Source organism: Hippoglossus stenolepis, chromosome 12, assembly GCF_022539355.2.
Source record: "Hippoglossus stenolepis isolate QCI-W04-F060 chromosome 12, HSTE1.2, whole genome shotgun sequence".
Taxonomy (NCBI): domain Eukaryota; kingdom Metazoa; phylum Chordata; class Actinopteri; order Pleuronectiformes; family Pleuronectidae; genus Hippoglossus; species Hippoglossus stenolepis.
In genome coordinates this window covers 18,079,130-18,095,234 of record NC_061494.1, presented here as the reverse complement: position 1 = coordinate 18,095,234, position 16,105 = coordinate 18,079,130, and the positions used below count along the sequence as shown (strand labels likewise).

The window sequence follows — 16,105 nt, the reverse complement described above, 5'->3', positions numbered from 1 at the left end:
GATATGGATCTGACTGCTGATGCATAGCGTGCCATTGTCAGAGAGCATAAACTTGGCAACAGTGTCCCCCTCCCCTATGATTCTGTAATGATATGCCAACACTCGGCTGTCTCTCGCTGTATGTCCACTGCAGATTAAACCATCCACCCCCGGACGCACTGACTTTCTTCAAACAGGGACTGCCCTTCTTTTGTTCTGTAAGGAGGTCAGGGGGAGATGCATGAAATCATCTGACACTGTCGAGGAGAAACTGTAAAACGAAAGAAAGACACATCCCTCTTGTGATCAGAGGGTTTAATCAATTTATTAAAAAAGATGAAAGTGACTGCACCAAAGTGGATTGTTGCAGTCGGTGTAAGATCCGGTAAAACTTTAGATGCACACTTCACATTTGATGACCTTAAGAAATCAGTCAAAGCCATGTGTAATAAAAATGACTGATGCTTTAGTGCGATGCAGCTGACAAGGCCTTCAGTTTCTGCCCGAGCTGTCCTCAGGGTGCGGCCGTGTTGATTGTGACACTCTCAGACAAATATGTTTTCATTACATTTCACAATCCTGAATCTTTCAGATGACATTTCTGCGGCTCTACTCTTTGAAATTAGAATGTGTCCTGACATTTTTCTCATGCACCTCTCGAGCTGTTTTTTTTTTGGGGGTATTTTGAGAGAAAGAGTCAGAGTGACAGAGAAGAAGTGACGGTGGCAAAGTTCATGTGACAGAGCAGTGTTCTGCCCTCAAAGAAGGATGGAATATAGCAAGGGACTAACATTAGGAAAAGGAAAATGAATGATTATTACACTGTTAATTAGGATTGAGATGTATTATAGAAAAGTAAAAGCTTGAGAGAAACATTTCAGGGCAGACAAAATAAATGATGCTGTAGTGAGTATCATCTCTAAAATGACAGATTACCTCGATGGGCTGTGATTAGATTTACTACTTATCACTAGTTAACTCACCCATGTTTACCAAGCCATTTATTTTTAGAATAAGTAAATTTACAGTCATCACTTAGTAGATTTTATCAGAGCTATTTAATGATGAACTATGATTATATTGAGCAAGAAATGGGTCTGTTTTTTCATAGAATTTGTACATTTCCTTAAAGCTTGTTTGAAATAATGGAAAACATCTTTTAAAGGTTTTAATTAAGATCATTAATATAAATAAATAACATTATTTTCTTGGTTCTCTTATGATATAGAAGCTAGTTGAAACAATGATCAGGCTACAAGACCCGGATAATAATAATACAGCATTTTGTCAGTATTTACACTAAACTGGAGATGAGAGCGTGGTCTTGGATCTTGTGTGGTGGAAAGCATGTGATGCTGTTCACTGTGAAGATGATGATGGTTTGTGCAGTTTAAATGCAAATGCTTCTCACACCTTCACGTCCACAGGCAGCGACTCCATCCTGGGATCAGTTGCTCTGCGGATCGTGATGGGCAGCTGGTGGCTCTTCACCCTCATCGTGTGTTCGTCTTACACAGCGAACCTGGCTGCCTACCTCACAGTGTCACGCATGGACAACGCTGTCAGGTAACACAACCTTCAGTTCACATTATGCTTTATAGTCAAATGACTCCTCGTGAAACCTCATCACAATATGGGATGTAAATTGCAAGAAGAAGCAGAAATGTTGTTGTGTTTTTGTGCCGTGTTAAAACCTGGTGCCTACATTACCCACAATGTTCCCTGACCTACAACAGTTCACTTCTTGCCTTGAGACATTTCATCAGATTTCAAGCAGAGACACAAAAAATCGTTAGTGTTTTCACAAATACAGTTGTGCTGTGGCTTTAAGCTTTAAAGCCTCTGCATGTTTTCATGCATGTCTGCAGTGAATGCACCGTATGTGTGTGCGTGGGCCTCGCGGTGCAGTGTGGCCCTTATAGAGTCGGATTTCTCATGCTCTATTGAGTGTTTTCTGGAGGTAGCATACCTTATGTTTTTCAATATCTTCACCACAGGAGCAGCTGCTGTGGATGGAGGTTGATTTGTGTGCATCTCTCATCTGCTGCTCTCTGTACCGAGTGTTCGCTCCGACGGCTTTCCTGTAATTTTTGACCTGCTGCTTAACAACTAGTCTGTCCTCAGTCCAAAGTCAGTTATTTGTCAGTGAATCCAATTTGGTGCTGTCTTTCCCTTAAGAATCGGCAGAGAGGCATTTGATTACATTGGGTCTGTCTCCTGCAAAACAAATAGTCACATGTGGACATGTGGAGACAGGCAGCGAATGCTAAGCAGCACCCAGCTCACCTGTGAAGACACACTGTTTGTGTCTGTGGGTTTGTGTGCATGTTTGTGTGTGTTTTTGTGTGTGTGTTTATGTTTGGATTGGCAATTACTGGAACTTTCTCAAAGTGCATTTGCTACTGTTCGGGGAATGGAATCAAACTAATTGCAAATTATTGCGTTGAGAAGTTAGAGAGTAGGGGACTGTGACTGTGAATTTTAAATGGAAACAAGCAGAACATGATGAACATGACTCTCTGTGCGCCGTTCTCAATATTATACTTTGTTATTATTTCTTTGTATAACTCATCGTCCGTGTGGGATTCACTTCTTGGCTCATCTAAGTTTTGCAGAACATGTTTTTACATTCCTTCCATTATCCATCTATTACCTACAGTTGTAGACGTAGATGTATATTTGTTTCTTTACACTTCAAGCTTTTCATTTGTTCTTCATTAATTTCCTGACGTGCACATCTAAACCTGTCCAGTACCAGATCCTTGCAGAAGTGCTTTCGATTGCTTATTTTATTATGTAACTGAGAAGACGAATTACACCTCAGGTCCAACCCCCCCCCCAATGGAGCTTTTGTCTTAACTTAATTAAAAAAATTGACCATTTTACATTGTTTTTAATCTTGCTTGAGATTAACCACTGGTCCCCTTGATGATTCAGTGAACTCAAAGGCAGTGGGTTCTTCCATTCGCCATTATAGAAGGGGGCATTTCTGTGGCACACCAATAACTGCTTTACTATTATTACTAATTTGCCTCATAAATCACAGGGCGGGCGACTCTGCATTAGTCCATAATTGTCCTAAATCTAACTTTTCGCTTAATAAATAAATTGTTAGATGTTGTAAACCTTGTTCTATGAAGACAAATGAAGCCATTTAGAACCATTTGAGATTCATACACAGGAGAACACATTTTGAAAAACACAACTAAATCAGCTAAACTCTTTTTTAAGTCTCAGTGTGGGCAGCAGAGAACACAGGCACAGAGGTGGAATTAGTCTCTGTTCATAGGGAGAAGTAAATTTAAATGTGCATGTAAAGCATTGCAAGCATGTTGGGATTAGATATGGTGACATCTGAGCTGAAATGCCTTCAGAATTGCTCCAAACCCAGGTTCGTGCTGCCTGGGAGTCTTTGTGGTTACAGGGCAGGAAAACTGGGATGTGTGAACCGGGGGCGAAAAGAACGAGAAGATGTTTTGCTTTAGGCTGTTGTGTTTCCTCACTGTTCAGTTCTAGATCCATTTAGTTTCCTTTAGTTTAGTCATACATGTAATGTTTGTATAGCCTTTGTATGCAGAGGATGCAAAGAATATAACTTGATGACCAAAGCTCTACCAATACTGTATAAAAAGGCTGGATATGTACAAATTTGACAATCTGAAATCTCTCCACTGCTGTTTGTCATGAAAGTATTGGCAGTTTGTCCTCCAGCATAAATCCAATGTTCAAACCTTGGAAGTTTCTACCAGAAATGACTTGAATTTTAAAAAACGACGTGAAGTGAGTGTATCTGCAGCCCGGAATAAAATCAAGTTGTTTTTTTATGAGTCTTGGAGAAATCAAATTTCTGTCTCCTGCAAGTCCGTCTGTGTGGCGTATGAACAAAAAGCAGCCAGTGCCAAAAGAGATGATGCACACTCCTGCTCTGTATGTGCAGGTTTCACACTCTGTGTTAGTTAAGTGTGAAGGGGAACAATTGTTTATTGTCTGAGGTACTTTAGCCAGGATTTCTATATGATTCTTTGTCTCTAACACTACGTGGCCTTTTTTAAGCTTTTATAAAATGCCTCAGGACACGGAGGTGGAATTGTTTCCTCCCACAGTGCGACATTAAAGCTCTTTGTATGTTCCTCCGGTGAGAGAGAGAGCAAAAGAGAAAAGGCAGATTAGTTTCTTTATTTGTCCTTCAGGATCGCAGATGGATAAATACTAATTACGTGAACTCTGTGGCTGAACTCTGCTGTTCTTTTTGTTGTCGTTATCGTGCTTTGATTGTTGAGTGCGATGGTTCTTGGTACTTGTTGCCTCTTTAGGAACTTTAAACACAGACCTTGTCAGGACCAGTTCACCTCATGGGGACCAAAGTTCGCTCTTAATGATCATTTTCTGAGGTCTTGGTTAAGTGTAGGGGTAAGATATGAATTGTGGGTAGGTTACATTTATGGTTAGGGATGAATTGGTAATGGTTAAAGTTAGGGATAAGTTTTAGGTTAGGCTGTACAAAATGAATGCTAGTCAATGCAAAGTCCTTATAAGGATAGCTGTGCAAAGCTCTGTGTTTGTGTGTCTGTTTCTCTGTGTGTTTGTGTGTGTGTGTGTGTGTGTGTGTGTGTGCTGTGCTTCGTTTAATCTTTGTTCAGCCATTATAACTAATGACCAGAGGGCCGGGTTGGACCTCTGAGTATTGATCGTGAATCAAAGTGTACGTTGCCGGGCTTTGAGAAAGGAAAGCAAAACAAGGAAAAGCTCTTAACAATGTCTGACTGATGTCCTCGCTACATACACACAGTGCACATCAACCTCAAATATTAATTTCCTGATAATGTCACTTCGTTTAATTCTTTAGGTATCGTTGATTTTCAAACTGGACCGCCTGTCTATTGTTTTTTCATATATATCTTCTCTTTTAGTTCTTCTATTTACTGCAGTTAGTAGATCGAAATATTTGGGTTTGTTGATTAATCTCAAATCTATAATTCCGCCGTGCTCCATAGGTCAAGATAACTGCGCACTTGCATAAAATTAAGCTGTTAAAGCTGAACGTTTTACTCTGTGCTGTAACGCCTGGAGTTTAATCTGACAGAATAAGCCCGAGACCATGAAACATCTAATCAGTTGTTTCGGTCTCTCACTTGCTTCCCCCCCCCCCCCACAACAACCACTGCTACACCATATAGGCTTCTAATTAAATGGCTGAGTAAGTCCAACCATCTTGAGATAAGCTATTGGATTCTCTCATTTTTTGGGGGGGGAAACTGCAGGGAAAGAACAATCTTGGTTTTTGTAAACATGCTGAAGTTTCTCTTGTATTTGGATTTTATAAAGAAATGTAGGACATGCTCCGAGGCAGCGTTTCAAACATATCGACCCAGTGCATGTGAAGGAAGTCGGTAATCTTCTGGGTGGATTGTCGTTCACATTACACTGGAAGCAAACCCTAATTGCAAAGACATTGGCATTTAGCAAATATGATGCTGTACAAAATTGCCAATTATCTTAACATATAAAATACAGCTGCTGCACGGAGCTGTGTTTCTTACTGCCCACACAGCATCTGCATAAAAGGCATTTTAATCAGGAGGGACTAGTTTCCACATATAGAGTGTGTGGTGTGTTTTATTTATGTGTATAAAAAAGTAGATGAGAGTGTGTTGCAGACTATATATTAGTGGTTAATGTCCAATCATTTCAGTATGAAACCCAACCAGCCAACCTGGTCATCACTGGTCTGTTTGCAGTCGCTGGCAGAGACGGACAAAGTGGCCGACGGAGGAAAGTGTTGGCATCTACGTCCGAAGCAGCAGGCGTCACACAGGGAGCTAATTTAGTTGATAAAGAGCACGCTGATTAGTGATTTGCTCCGATGTGCATTAGAGAGGGAGGTGGTATAGTTTCCGGCTCGGTGATTTAATGGAGTGAACCAGGAGGGAGTTAACGCTAGATTTTTTAAATAGAGGGAAAATGTCGCTATATGGAAGGATACAAACAAAGAGGCTGAGGTGGGTTAATGAATGGAAGTGGAGAGGAGTGTTTCCTGAGTCACCGTTGTTTTGCATCGTGTTTGTAGAAAAATGAGAAACATGGTTGTGATTTTAAAAGCAAACACATTGAAAGCATAACAGCTTTGGAGGCAATGAACATATAAGAAATGAAACAGTAACATACTATATGGTAAATTCAAAGTCAAGGTGCAGGATGTGAATTGTTATGAAACACCAGATTGGAAACAGATAACCTCAAAAACAAGATTAGTGCAAGATAACAAAATAAAGCTTTTTCAAGTCACTTGTAAACAGGGAACATTAGACTTGTGCATTAGTAATGTATAAATACAGTATTATATAACCACACAAAATGTATATTTTCCCCTAAAAGTCTACCATGTAAAAAGTCTATAATTTTTCTATAGACAGTTCACATTGACAAAGAGGAAAAAGAGCCAAATGGTTGATTGGGCCTTTAAAACCAACTCACACCAGCTGCAAATAGAAAATAGTTTTCTTATTTCCTGTCGTTTTTCAAATCATCTTTCTATCAACTCCTCTGAACGAACTCTGTGGTGTGCGATGTGGCTGCAGGTCGTTTCAGGACCTGTCCAAGCAGGTGGACCTGGTGTACGGGACGGTGAGGGACTCGGCCGTGTACGAGTACTTCCGGGCCAAAGGCACCAACCCCCTGGAGCAGGACAGCACCTTCGCGGAGCTCTGGAAGACCATCAACAAGAACAACGGCTTCGAGAACTCCGTCTCTGGCCCGTCAGATGGGATCAAGAAGGTGAGAATTAAGGTCCTAAATAAAGTTGTGTTAGATCCCATTAGACTCATGTTAGATTACTGCAGACTTCTTTTGAAAAAGCTGTTTCTTCAAAAACCAAACAAAAACATATATTCTTGTTTTTTGAAAATAAATAAATAAATAATGTTGATAAATGCAATTAAATTCTTGTTAAGTAAATTATATACAAACATAAACTTAGCCTTGATGATAATTAACATTTTGCTGTCGCCAGGTAGGAACAAACTTTACGCTAGTTCGGTAATTTCCTTCCCTGATTGGCAGACGCATGTAAGTAAAGTGATATTTTTTAATCTTGTGGAATGTGAGGGATTTTAATTATTCTCACAAACTCAGTGTGCTGCTAAATTAGCTTTTAATGTGTTCTCTCTCTTCTCCGTCCTCTTTAAAGACAGTAACAAACACACACTCATCTACACAGACACACTCACAGGGAGCAGAGTGAAGAATAATCCATAATTAAACAAATCACAGCGGAGTTGAGACAAATTCACTTTAAAACATTGAACAACTTTATTATTTGAGCAGCTTACTGTGTTCGGTGTCGTCAGGCCAGTTGCCTAGATACATACATCAATGGAAAACCCCTCTTCTCGATTTTAACTCTGTTCGTATTTCTACATTCAAAGATGATAAATTAATAAATTGTTATTTATAGCGAACAAACCATTGCACGTGTCTCATTCTGCCTTGAGTCAGAATCAAAGTGGAGTAGGAATAGGATTTTTCCTCCAATGAGTGGTATTTATTTAAGGTGAGTGAACTTGAGAACTAATGAGACGTGAGGTGAAAAAGTCTGTTTTAAGTGTGTTTGTTGAAAGCGTTGTCTCAGTCTGGAGGGCGAGGAGCCACAGAGGTGTGTACCAACACATCTCAGCTGCTGTTGTTCCACATACTCTCCACCGTCTGCACTCGAGGCTACAGCACATGAGTGTGTTGTAAAACAAAACTCTACACGCACACATTAAGAAAAAACATGTCCAGGGAAAAGTTGCGTAAATTTAACCATGAAAACAAGAAATTACATTTTTTAAATACCTTTTAAATTAACAGAGATATTAGGTAGATTTCCTTAAGAACATGGTATTTAATATCATGAAGAGAAGTGAGGAGTTTTAATGCCTCCGCGCCTGAGACCTTATGTTTTTGGGTTGTGTACCTAAAAAACACTATTTCTCAAAAAATACTTTGATGAAAATTCTTTAAATTAGGTACAAACATTCAATCGACTTAAGGATGAACTGATTCGATTTTGTTGGTCAAGGTCAGTGTCAATTCTTTTTGCCTTGTTAATGCAATATCTCAGAAAACTCTCCAGGGAATCCTTTCAAATTTGGTACAAACTTTCACTTGGACTCTCAAATGAACTGATTTGATTTTGGCGGTGGAACGTCAAAAGCCATCACGTTGATATATTAACTCTGCTATAAGGAATACCTTCAATTTCTGACCAGTTGTGACATATTCTCAAAGTTTACTTGATTAGATTTCTGTGGAGTAAAGGTCACGGTGACCTCCTATTGTTGTGAATGCAATTTGTTGGTCAGTCTTTGTCTCTCATAAACACACACAACAGAGAAAACGTCAGCTTATTAGAGATTTCCAAACCGTTTGTGTGCGTCCTTTTCAAATTTCCAGGCAAGGCGCGAGTCGTATGCCTTTCTGTGGGACATGGCGGTGGTGGAGTACGCCGCTCTGACAGACGACGACTGCACGCTGACCGTGGCGGGGAACAGCATGAGCACCAGAGGCTACGGCATGGCCCTGCAGCACGGCAGTCCTTACAGAGACCTCTTCTCTCAGAAGTACGTATAAACATATCCGCACACTGTACAACCAAGTGACGTATATTGATTGTGAAGCATTAATTGGACTTTGAACTCACTGGTGTCTGAATCAAAATACCCTTTAAATTGCTTGAGATAATTAGAGAAAATTGAAGGCGTATAACACGTCAGCTCATCTGTAATTACCCTGATGAGCAAAAATATTTTTCTCTAGCCAGAGCTGTGAAAATATGATCCAAGTTTTTCTAATCTGTCGTTTCTGTTTTAATTCTGTGTAGATATTAGCTTAGTACAGTTTCTCTGAAAGACGCAGATTCAGAGGAACATGTTTGATATTCTCTGTTCATACTATTTGCCCGTTGTTTTTGGTAAATCTGTATTTTTTCCCCCCAGACACAAGACAGACAGTCCTTTCAGTGCAGCCTTACAAGAATGATATAAGTGAATTTTAAACCGGGGCAGCGAGCTTTCTCCTCCAAGTAAAATCTAAATTCAGAACAAACAGCGTCTGAAATTGGAGGATTGATCACTCAAACTGTTCCAATGGTGAAAGATCCAAAACACATCACTAGCAGGGAAAGAACTGGTGAATATTTGAAGGGCGTGTGCAGTTGTGATCTTTCATCCTTTTCCCTATCATTTAATGTCAGAAGCTGTGGCAGCTGTGTGTACATATGTCTGCGTGTGCCCTTTCGCTCTGAATGGATCGTGCAGGCTCGTGCTCGGGCGCGTATGTGCCAGTCACTGTTGAAGAGGTTGAATAATGCTGCGCAGAAAGCTAACCGCTCCGATGGGACAGATTCACTGTCTCAGCCGTCATCGGTCTCCACCAGGACATCCCATACATCAGCCTTCTGTACGCTAACTAATGGACTGACTGTAGTATTTCATCATCTCGGGTTTCCGCGCTCACAGTTTGATGTGAAACCGATTCATCTTGCTGTAGTTTTCCTCCCCGTTGTTTACATAGAAGTATTTTTTTTTTTGCTCTTGCCCGCTCTTAAGAAGAGTTTCAGCGCTGCATCGCTTAAACGTTTTACTCTCTGCTGCTGTGCAAGCGGCAGTTGAACAGCATTTAACTCACTATGGGTGTTAAATAAACTCAGAGTCAATACTAATACGGTCTGTCATTATGATCTCCATGTAATTACAGTCATGCAGAGGAGTCTAATGTTGATTTTATTATCTGCCTTCATGTTTGTCTATGAAAATTATTAGATTTTTCCGTTCTCTATTTCACCTCCTTTGTTATTTGATTTGCAGAGTAATTAGCATCGAACATATTCCGAATCAATGCTATCGAATGCGTTGTGCAGTGTCCTGAGGTGTTATCACATGGGGCTGTGCTGCGGCTGCATGTGAAAGTCCCGCTCACTCTGTCTCTCTCGTCCACAGGATTTTGGAGCTTCAGGAAAAAGGCGACCTGGACATCCTGCAGCAGAAATGGTGGCCAAAGAAAGGCCGCTGTGACCTGCAGAGCTACGCCGACGCCCAGCCGGAGGGACGCGCGCTGCGTCTCCATAGCTTCGCCGGTGTCTTCTGCATCCTGGCTGCCGGGCTGCTGCTGGCCCTCCTGGTGGCCGCACTGGAGACCTGGTGGAACAGCAACCGCTGCCGAAGAGAGCAGCCCAAAGAGGTGACCACTGACAACTCGTCGGGCCAGGGCCCAGGCCTAAGCCTGCTAACCCAGAACCGGGCCATGGCGGCCACCACGGGTCCCCCTGCCCCTCCAAGGCCCCGGTCGAGACCCAGACCCCCGGGCCCCCCGGTCCTGCCCAGAGATGCCACTGCCACACTCTACTTTATGGATCCAGCAGGCGCCGACGCCAGCCCCGATTTAGTAGAGCTGCAGTACACCCAGTTGTAATAGGTGTGCCCCTAATGATAGTCCAGACATCATGTGATCGATCTACTCATTCCTTCTCATGTTGGGAGAGAGGTTGGGGTGCTTTGTCAGGGACTTCTCTGAGGCTTCTCTCTCAAACACACTCGCTGCGATTCTCTCTCATACCGATGCATAGAAACACTGCCTACAGCTTGGGCTGAAAAAACAACCAGTCACTGGTGCTTGTGTGAGAGAGCCGCAGCCGGAGTGATGTCAGCAAAAATGTTGTTGAATTACAGTTTCAAAACTACATCATGAAATTGTACTTCTGAGTCACTACGTGCTTCAGTTGTACAATAGCTCTCTTTAGCTAATCCATTCAAGTCTTAATGCTTTAGAGCCCCGACTTCATCTCGCTGCTGTCGACTGGGCAGCCCCTCTGCATGAGGCGTCCAGACAACTAAGGCTTGACATGGATCCCTAAACTAAAGTGTGAGCAAAAGCAGATAGAGAAAAGAATCTGAGCCTTGACCCGCCTGTCTGACGCGACAGTCCAACAATCCAACAAACCGCTGGCCGAGGACACCCGGTTAAGACCCAGGCCTGTAATCACAGTCAATTGAGCTCCACCAATGCTGTTTTTTTTGGTGCAGACGAGAGTTTGAGTTGCTGCTGTTGATTTCTATTTCCGTCTGTGTACAGCTGCTCTCATAATAACCACATACTGCTGTCATGAGAAACCTACAACAAACATCACGGTCTCATTTACAGAGCATAAGACGTGTTAGATGTGTTTTTTTCAGTACAACCAGGAGTATGTTTGCAAATACATTTGATGCAGTTATCTTTTGATCGTTGAACACTTATCTTCAGGCTTGAAATGTGACTGTTAAAGATGTGCAGTGTACTTTGTTGCACATTTTAATGCAATGGAAGTGAAAATATATCAGAAGCCAATTATAAATTTGTCAAAACACAGCAGCTTAATCCACTGACTGAGGGAAAATACTAAACATTTGAGAAGCACAAACCAAGACATGTAAAGTGAACGTCTCCCTTCTTCCAGTTTTACATTCATCTAAATCTTGAGTTTTAACATTGTTGTCAGTTAAAACAAGCAAAATTCAAAGATGTTGACAATGAGCATTTTTCACCACAATCGATGACAGTGAAACAAACATCCATCCATCTTGTATCGCGAAGAGGAAACTCAAATATCCAAACCCGCTGCTGCTGCTGCTGCTGCTGCTGCTGCTGCTGCTGCTGCTGCTGCTGCTGCAGTCTGTTCAGCTCTCATTACTTTACTATTATAAAAAAAACAAAACTATAACGTGTAAGTTAATGATTATATTATTTAAAGTTGAGACTCATTTTACACTTAGTAACCGTAACTATCTTAGTAACTATCAAACTTATGTTGCATGTGTCATGTGACATCCTGATCAAATCGTGATTGAGTGATCACCCCTGTGGCAAACTTTAGGCAATTTTAATAAGCAGTTGGTTCAAGTCAGCTCTGCTACAAACGTTTTACAGTTTTCATTCAAGCCTACATTGAAGTGTTTAATATTCAGAAGGTAAATCACTTTTAATTGTTCGAAGCATCATGACAGCACAAGCACTCAGTATGTGGACATTGTGACGGCCATTTCCAACAACTGTAAGCCTCAACAATCATTATTAAGGAATAGTTGAGGTTTTCGAAAATATTATTATTTGCTTTCTTGCTGAGACTTAGATTAAAAGAGTTAGACACCAGTCTTGAATCAGACTGTTACAGATCTTTCATCTAATTCTCAGTAAGAAAGCAAATAAAGAATAATTTCCAAAATGCTGAACTATGACTTTTATTGCCTAAGTAATAACTAATTGCAATTATATGTCAATACCCAGATTCACAGGGGACCGTTTGAGTTATGTATCATTGTCTGATCTCCAGCAGGTGACTAAGGATTACGGTCTGGAAAGGGTCTCTGGTCCATTGACATATAATGACATTACGAGCACTTCACCTGAAGGGAGGCGGCACATATGGACAGTCAGAGAGAGAGAGACTGGGAGGAGGCCAAGGCTCTTGACAAAGGTCAGGAGAGGCCTGACATACAGTAATGGATGGTCATTGGCTGTGTCAGGGAGAAGGGGCGGGGCATGGGGGCCGGGCAGGGGTAGACTGTAGTCGTTTCATCTGTCATCTCACCCCATAGTCCCTCCTGTTGTTTGCCCTCTTGTTTTTTGTCCTGTCTTCAGGGTGGCTCGACTTTAATGGGTGCATGTGTGGAGGAGAGGGTGCAGTCAAAAGTGAGCATGGTAGCATGAAGCTGGAAATATACTTTTAACGATGCGTAAGCAGCATGTCTGCGTCGGTAGCCTGCATCGGTTTGGTTTGTCAGATGTGCACATACTCAGAAATTAATGCTACATGTCCGTCAGATACAATACGTACTTGAACAGTCGGGGCAGCTACTCGCCATTATCACAATGTTGTTACTCTTGTGCATTTGGAGCCACCGTCCGCACGGTAGCGTTCGAGGGATGGAGTCGCGGTCACAAGGTCCAGGCGATACACGTGCAAAATAATCGGGAGTCGGTCTAAACATATTTGAGAAAAAAATGTATTTAACGTTTACTTTGACTGTTCAGGTTTGTCTATATCCCATCTGCTAACATGGAGTAGGCGGGATTTATGACCAATACTGCAGCCAGCCACCAGGTGGCGATTGAGACACTGTGGCTTCATTTTAGGGAGCTGTCATGTCTTCCACCTTATTATACAGTACAGTGTATAATCTGTGGTGTGCCCTCTAGTGGAATACTCTGGTAATATACGTACTACACATGTAGTACATCATTTGTATGGGAACTAATAACTATCTATGCGAACGCGTGGTTAAAAAACAAGTTAATCTCCGGCTTTAGTTGGAAATGAACACATGCTCTTTTTTTTTTTGGCCTCTCCCTCTTCTCCCATATTTGTGTTGCCTCATTGTTTCTGGGTGAAACAAATTGATGAATTCCTCAATATGATTTAAATGACTTAATTGATATTGATATTAATTGCTCTGTCTTTATTTGAGTTTTACTGTCACAAAGTCTAATTCATTGGATCGGTGCATCCATTGGAAGCCTTGTTAACGGCTGATGCTTTTCATGCAAGAGTCGCCTCCTGCCGATGTGTGGTCACTTAATTAAGGAGACAATTTACACACTTCTGCATGAAGAGACATCTTCATTCAAGTTCATTTCAGATGTGGAGACATTAGCTTTTTATAACCCAATATTTAAGACTTGGTGTTTTAGGGTAATGTCTCTCTCAAAGTCAACTGCTTGAAAAATCGCAGCATATTATGAATTTATGTGTTTGGGTTTTGTAAATGAAGCAGAAATAAGCCAGTGTGTTGTTTCAGCATCCTTCAAATGCACATGAATAGAACTGGCTGTGTGTTAGACTTTGTCTCACTGAATGAAAGAGCAGTCTGCTCAGCATGTACTGTAGTCGATGGTTATGATGGTGATAATGAAACAACCTTTATAACCCGTCTCTTTCTTCTTTCCCTCTCTATCCCCATCCTGTTCTTTCTTTTAAACTCCTGACCCCCTTTCACCGCACATTCATTTCCACTTTTATTCTTTATCACACTTGCTCTTAATTACATTTATGCTCTCCCTTCCATTACAACCTCTGCCCACCATCCTTTCTCCTGGCTTATTTTATTCTACACACTCATTGTGGCTCTGGCTTTCTTTTCATCCGTCTCTAGGACAAAGAGGTGAACCTGGAACAGGTCCACCATCGTTTGAACAGCCTCCTGGACGAGGACTTGGCCCACAAGCAGCTGCCGGGCCAGTCTATCGAGATCTCTTCCCTGGACATTGGCAGCATGCAGCCCAGCCAGTCCCTGGAGGCCCTGTCTGCCCGGGACTACTCTCGGGGGCCGCGGCCAATGTCTGTGACCACCTTCCTGCAGGAGGGTCACGGGCCAGGAAGGACACTGGGTGCAGCGGCTGGCAGGACCTTGCCCCTGCCCCTCAGCAGTGCCACCATGCCCTCTATCCGCTGCAAACATAGGGCGCCCAACGGGGGTCTCTTCCGGCAGAGCCCAGTGAAGACGCCCATGCCAATGTCCTACCAACCAGTGCCAGGAGGACCCATCCCAGAAGCCGGCGAGCTCAGCCACGGGACATCAATCTGAGCACGTTGAACATTCAAAGACACTCGAGCTCAGAATGGAGCACTGTACAGAGCTGACAGTGTGAGGAGATATAAATAAAACACTAAAAAATGATTTTTATCACCAGTGAGGAGGAGTCGGTGGAAGAGGACTCGTGACAACACACTGGGACTTTAATGTACATATTTGTAAGTACAAAGAGAGATAGAAGCAACATTAAAAAGTGTATTTTGAATATTCTCAACAGTTGGGTTTAAAAAACACAAAAGTTAAAAAAATTAATTAAAAAAATGACTGTTTGAATGGCTTTGTAAATTTTGTTCTTTATGAATAAAGGTGACGATTCTTTGTGGTTGTTTTCTAAGTGCCAAGTTCAAAGATGTTTTCTTTCAGATTAACATTAACTGAATGTACTGTAAGAAATCATGATGATAAAAAAAAAGAGACATTTCACACTTAAACGACATTGGAAGAATTTATTTGTTTCATATGAAAACAATAAAAATATGATACAAAAATGCAGATGTGTGTTTGAAAAACATTTAGATCCATGTTGTGATGTCAGTGAGTATCTTGCGACTCTGGGGTTATTTATACAATGGTGTAAAAATGTTTATGCACTTTACAATTTAATATTTTCAAACTTTTTACTTAATTAAAAAAAATTATTAGGTAATATTTTGAATTGTTTTAAAATACTCATCATAACCCAACCACTATTTTTTTTATATTCTATTTAAACTTAGTGAGACTCATCCCATACTCTCTCCATTCCCTCTTTGGTTTCCATTGCTGGAGGAGTTCCTGACCGATGCTTACTGCCAGAAAGCTTGATGTGTTTCTATGTTAAGGAAAAAGTTTTAGGTGAATGGCTACATAAGTTTAAATAAGTTTAAGATCACTTCAAAACTACCTGTTGGGGAAAAATACGTGAGAACTGCTCATTAGAGCTAGTTCTTCACCGGATATTTCATTTGTTGGTGTTATTCTGAGGTAGAATTTCATCCTTACCAGTTCCAACCAACAATAACGACCAGGGAGAAGCAAAAATGACAGCCCAAAACAACACTAGTGGCCATTTTACCCATTTTTAATCCATTTAATAGCAACTGATAATTGAACCACCTGCCAACCACCCTGAGGGCCACCTTGGCAAATCTATCAACACGCATATAAAAGAGAAACAGAAAACTGCCCGTGTGGGGAACAGAGGATAATTGCTCACACTGGAGCTGACTCATAAGCCACCTTCACACCATCAGCTGCCCAGACAGACACATATACGGGGGCCTGTGTTAACAAACCTGGGGGCCGATGCCAGCACCAACACCAGGGGCCCCACATGGAGACAATAGCTGGGTGGACGTCCAGTAGAGATGTTCCAGAATCTGCAACCAACTGTAATTCATCCAGTCAAACAAAAACCACCGAGAGGAAATGTCACAGATTCATGAACAAAATGGTTCCGATATGAGCAGATATCTGGTTTTGACGATAAAAGTCTCTTCCTCAAATAGAGAAACTATGGGAAATGAAGCGGCAACCGTTGA

At 41.5% G+C, this 16,105-nt stretch overlaps 1 protein-coding gene across 4 annotated transcripts in view; it reads left to right on the top strand.

Annotated features, from left to right (window-relative positions):
- Positions 1–15,079, top strand: part of grid1a (glutamate receptor, ionotropic, delta 1a) — a 213,343-nt gene extending 198,264 nt beyond the window's left edge. The window contains exons 12-17 of one of the 4 annotated variants that reach the window (XM_035173508.2): positions 1,407–1,545; positions 6,558–6,753; positions 8,413–8,579; positions 9,957–10,197; positions 12,329–12,469; positions 14,145–15,079. In XM_035173508.2, the coding sequence (XP_035029399.1) occupies positions 1,407–1,545; positions 6,558–6,753; positions 8,413–8,579; positions 9,957–10,197; positions 12,329–12,469; positions 14,145–14,576 (1,316 nt within the window). In that variant the 3' untranslated portion in view covers positions 14,577–15,079. Of the gene's footprint in view, positions 1–1,406; positions 1,546–6,557; positions 6,754–8,412; positions 8,580–9,956; positions 10,432–12,325; positions 12,470–14,144 lie in introns of those variants that run through there. The other 3 variants (XM_035173506.2, XM_035173509.2, XM_035173510.2) reach the window with 3 other exon arrangements.
- The last annotated feature ends 1,026 nt before the right edge of the window (positions 15,080–16,105 follow it).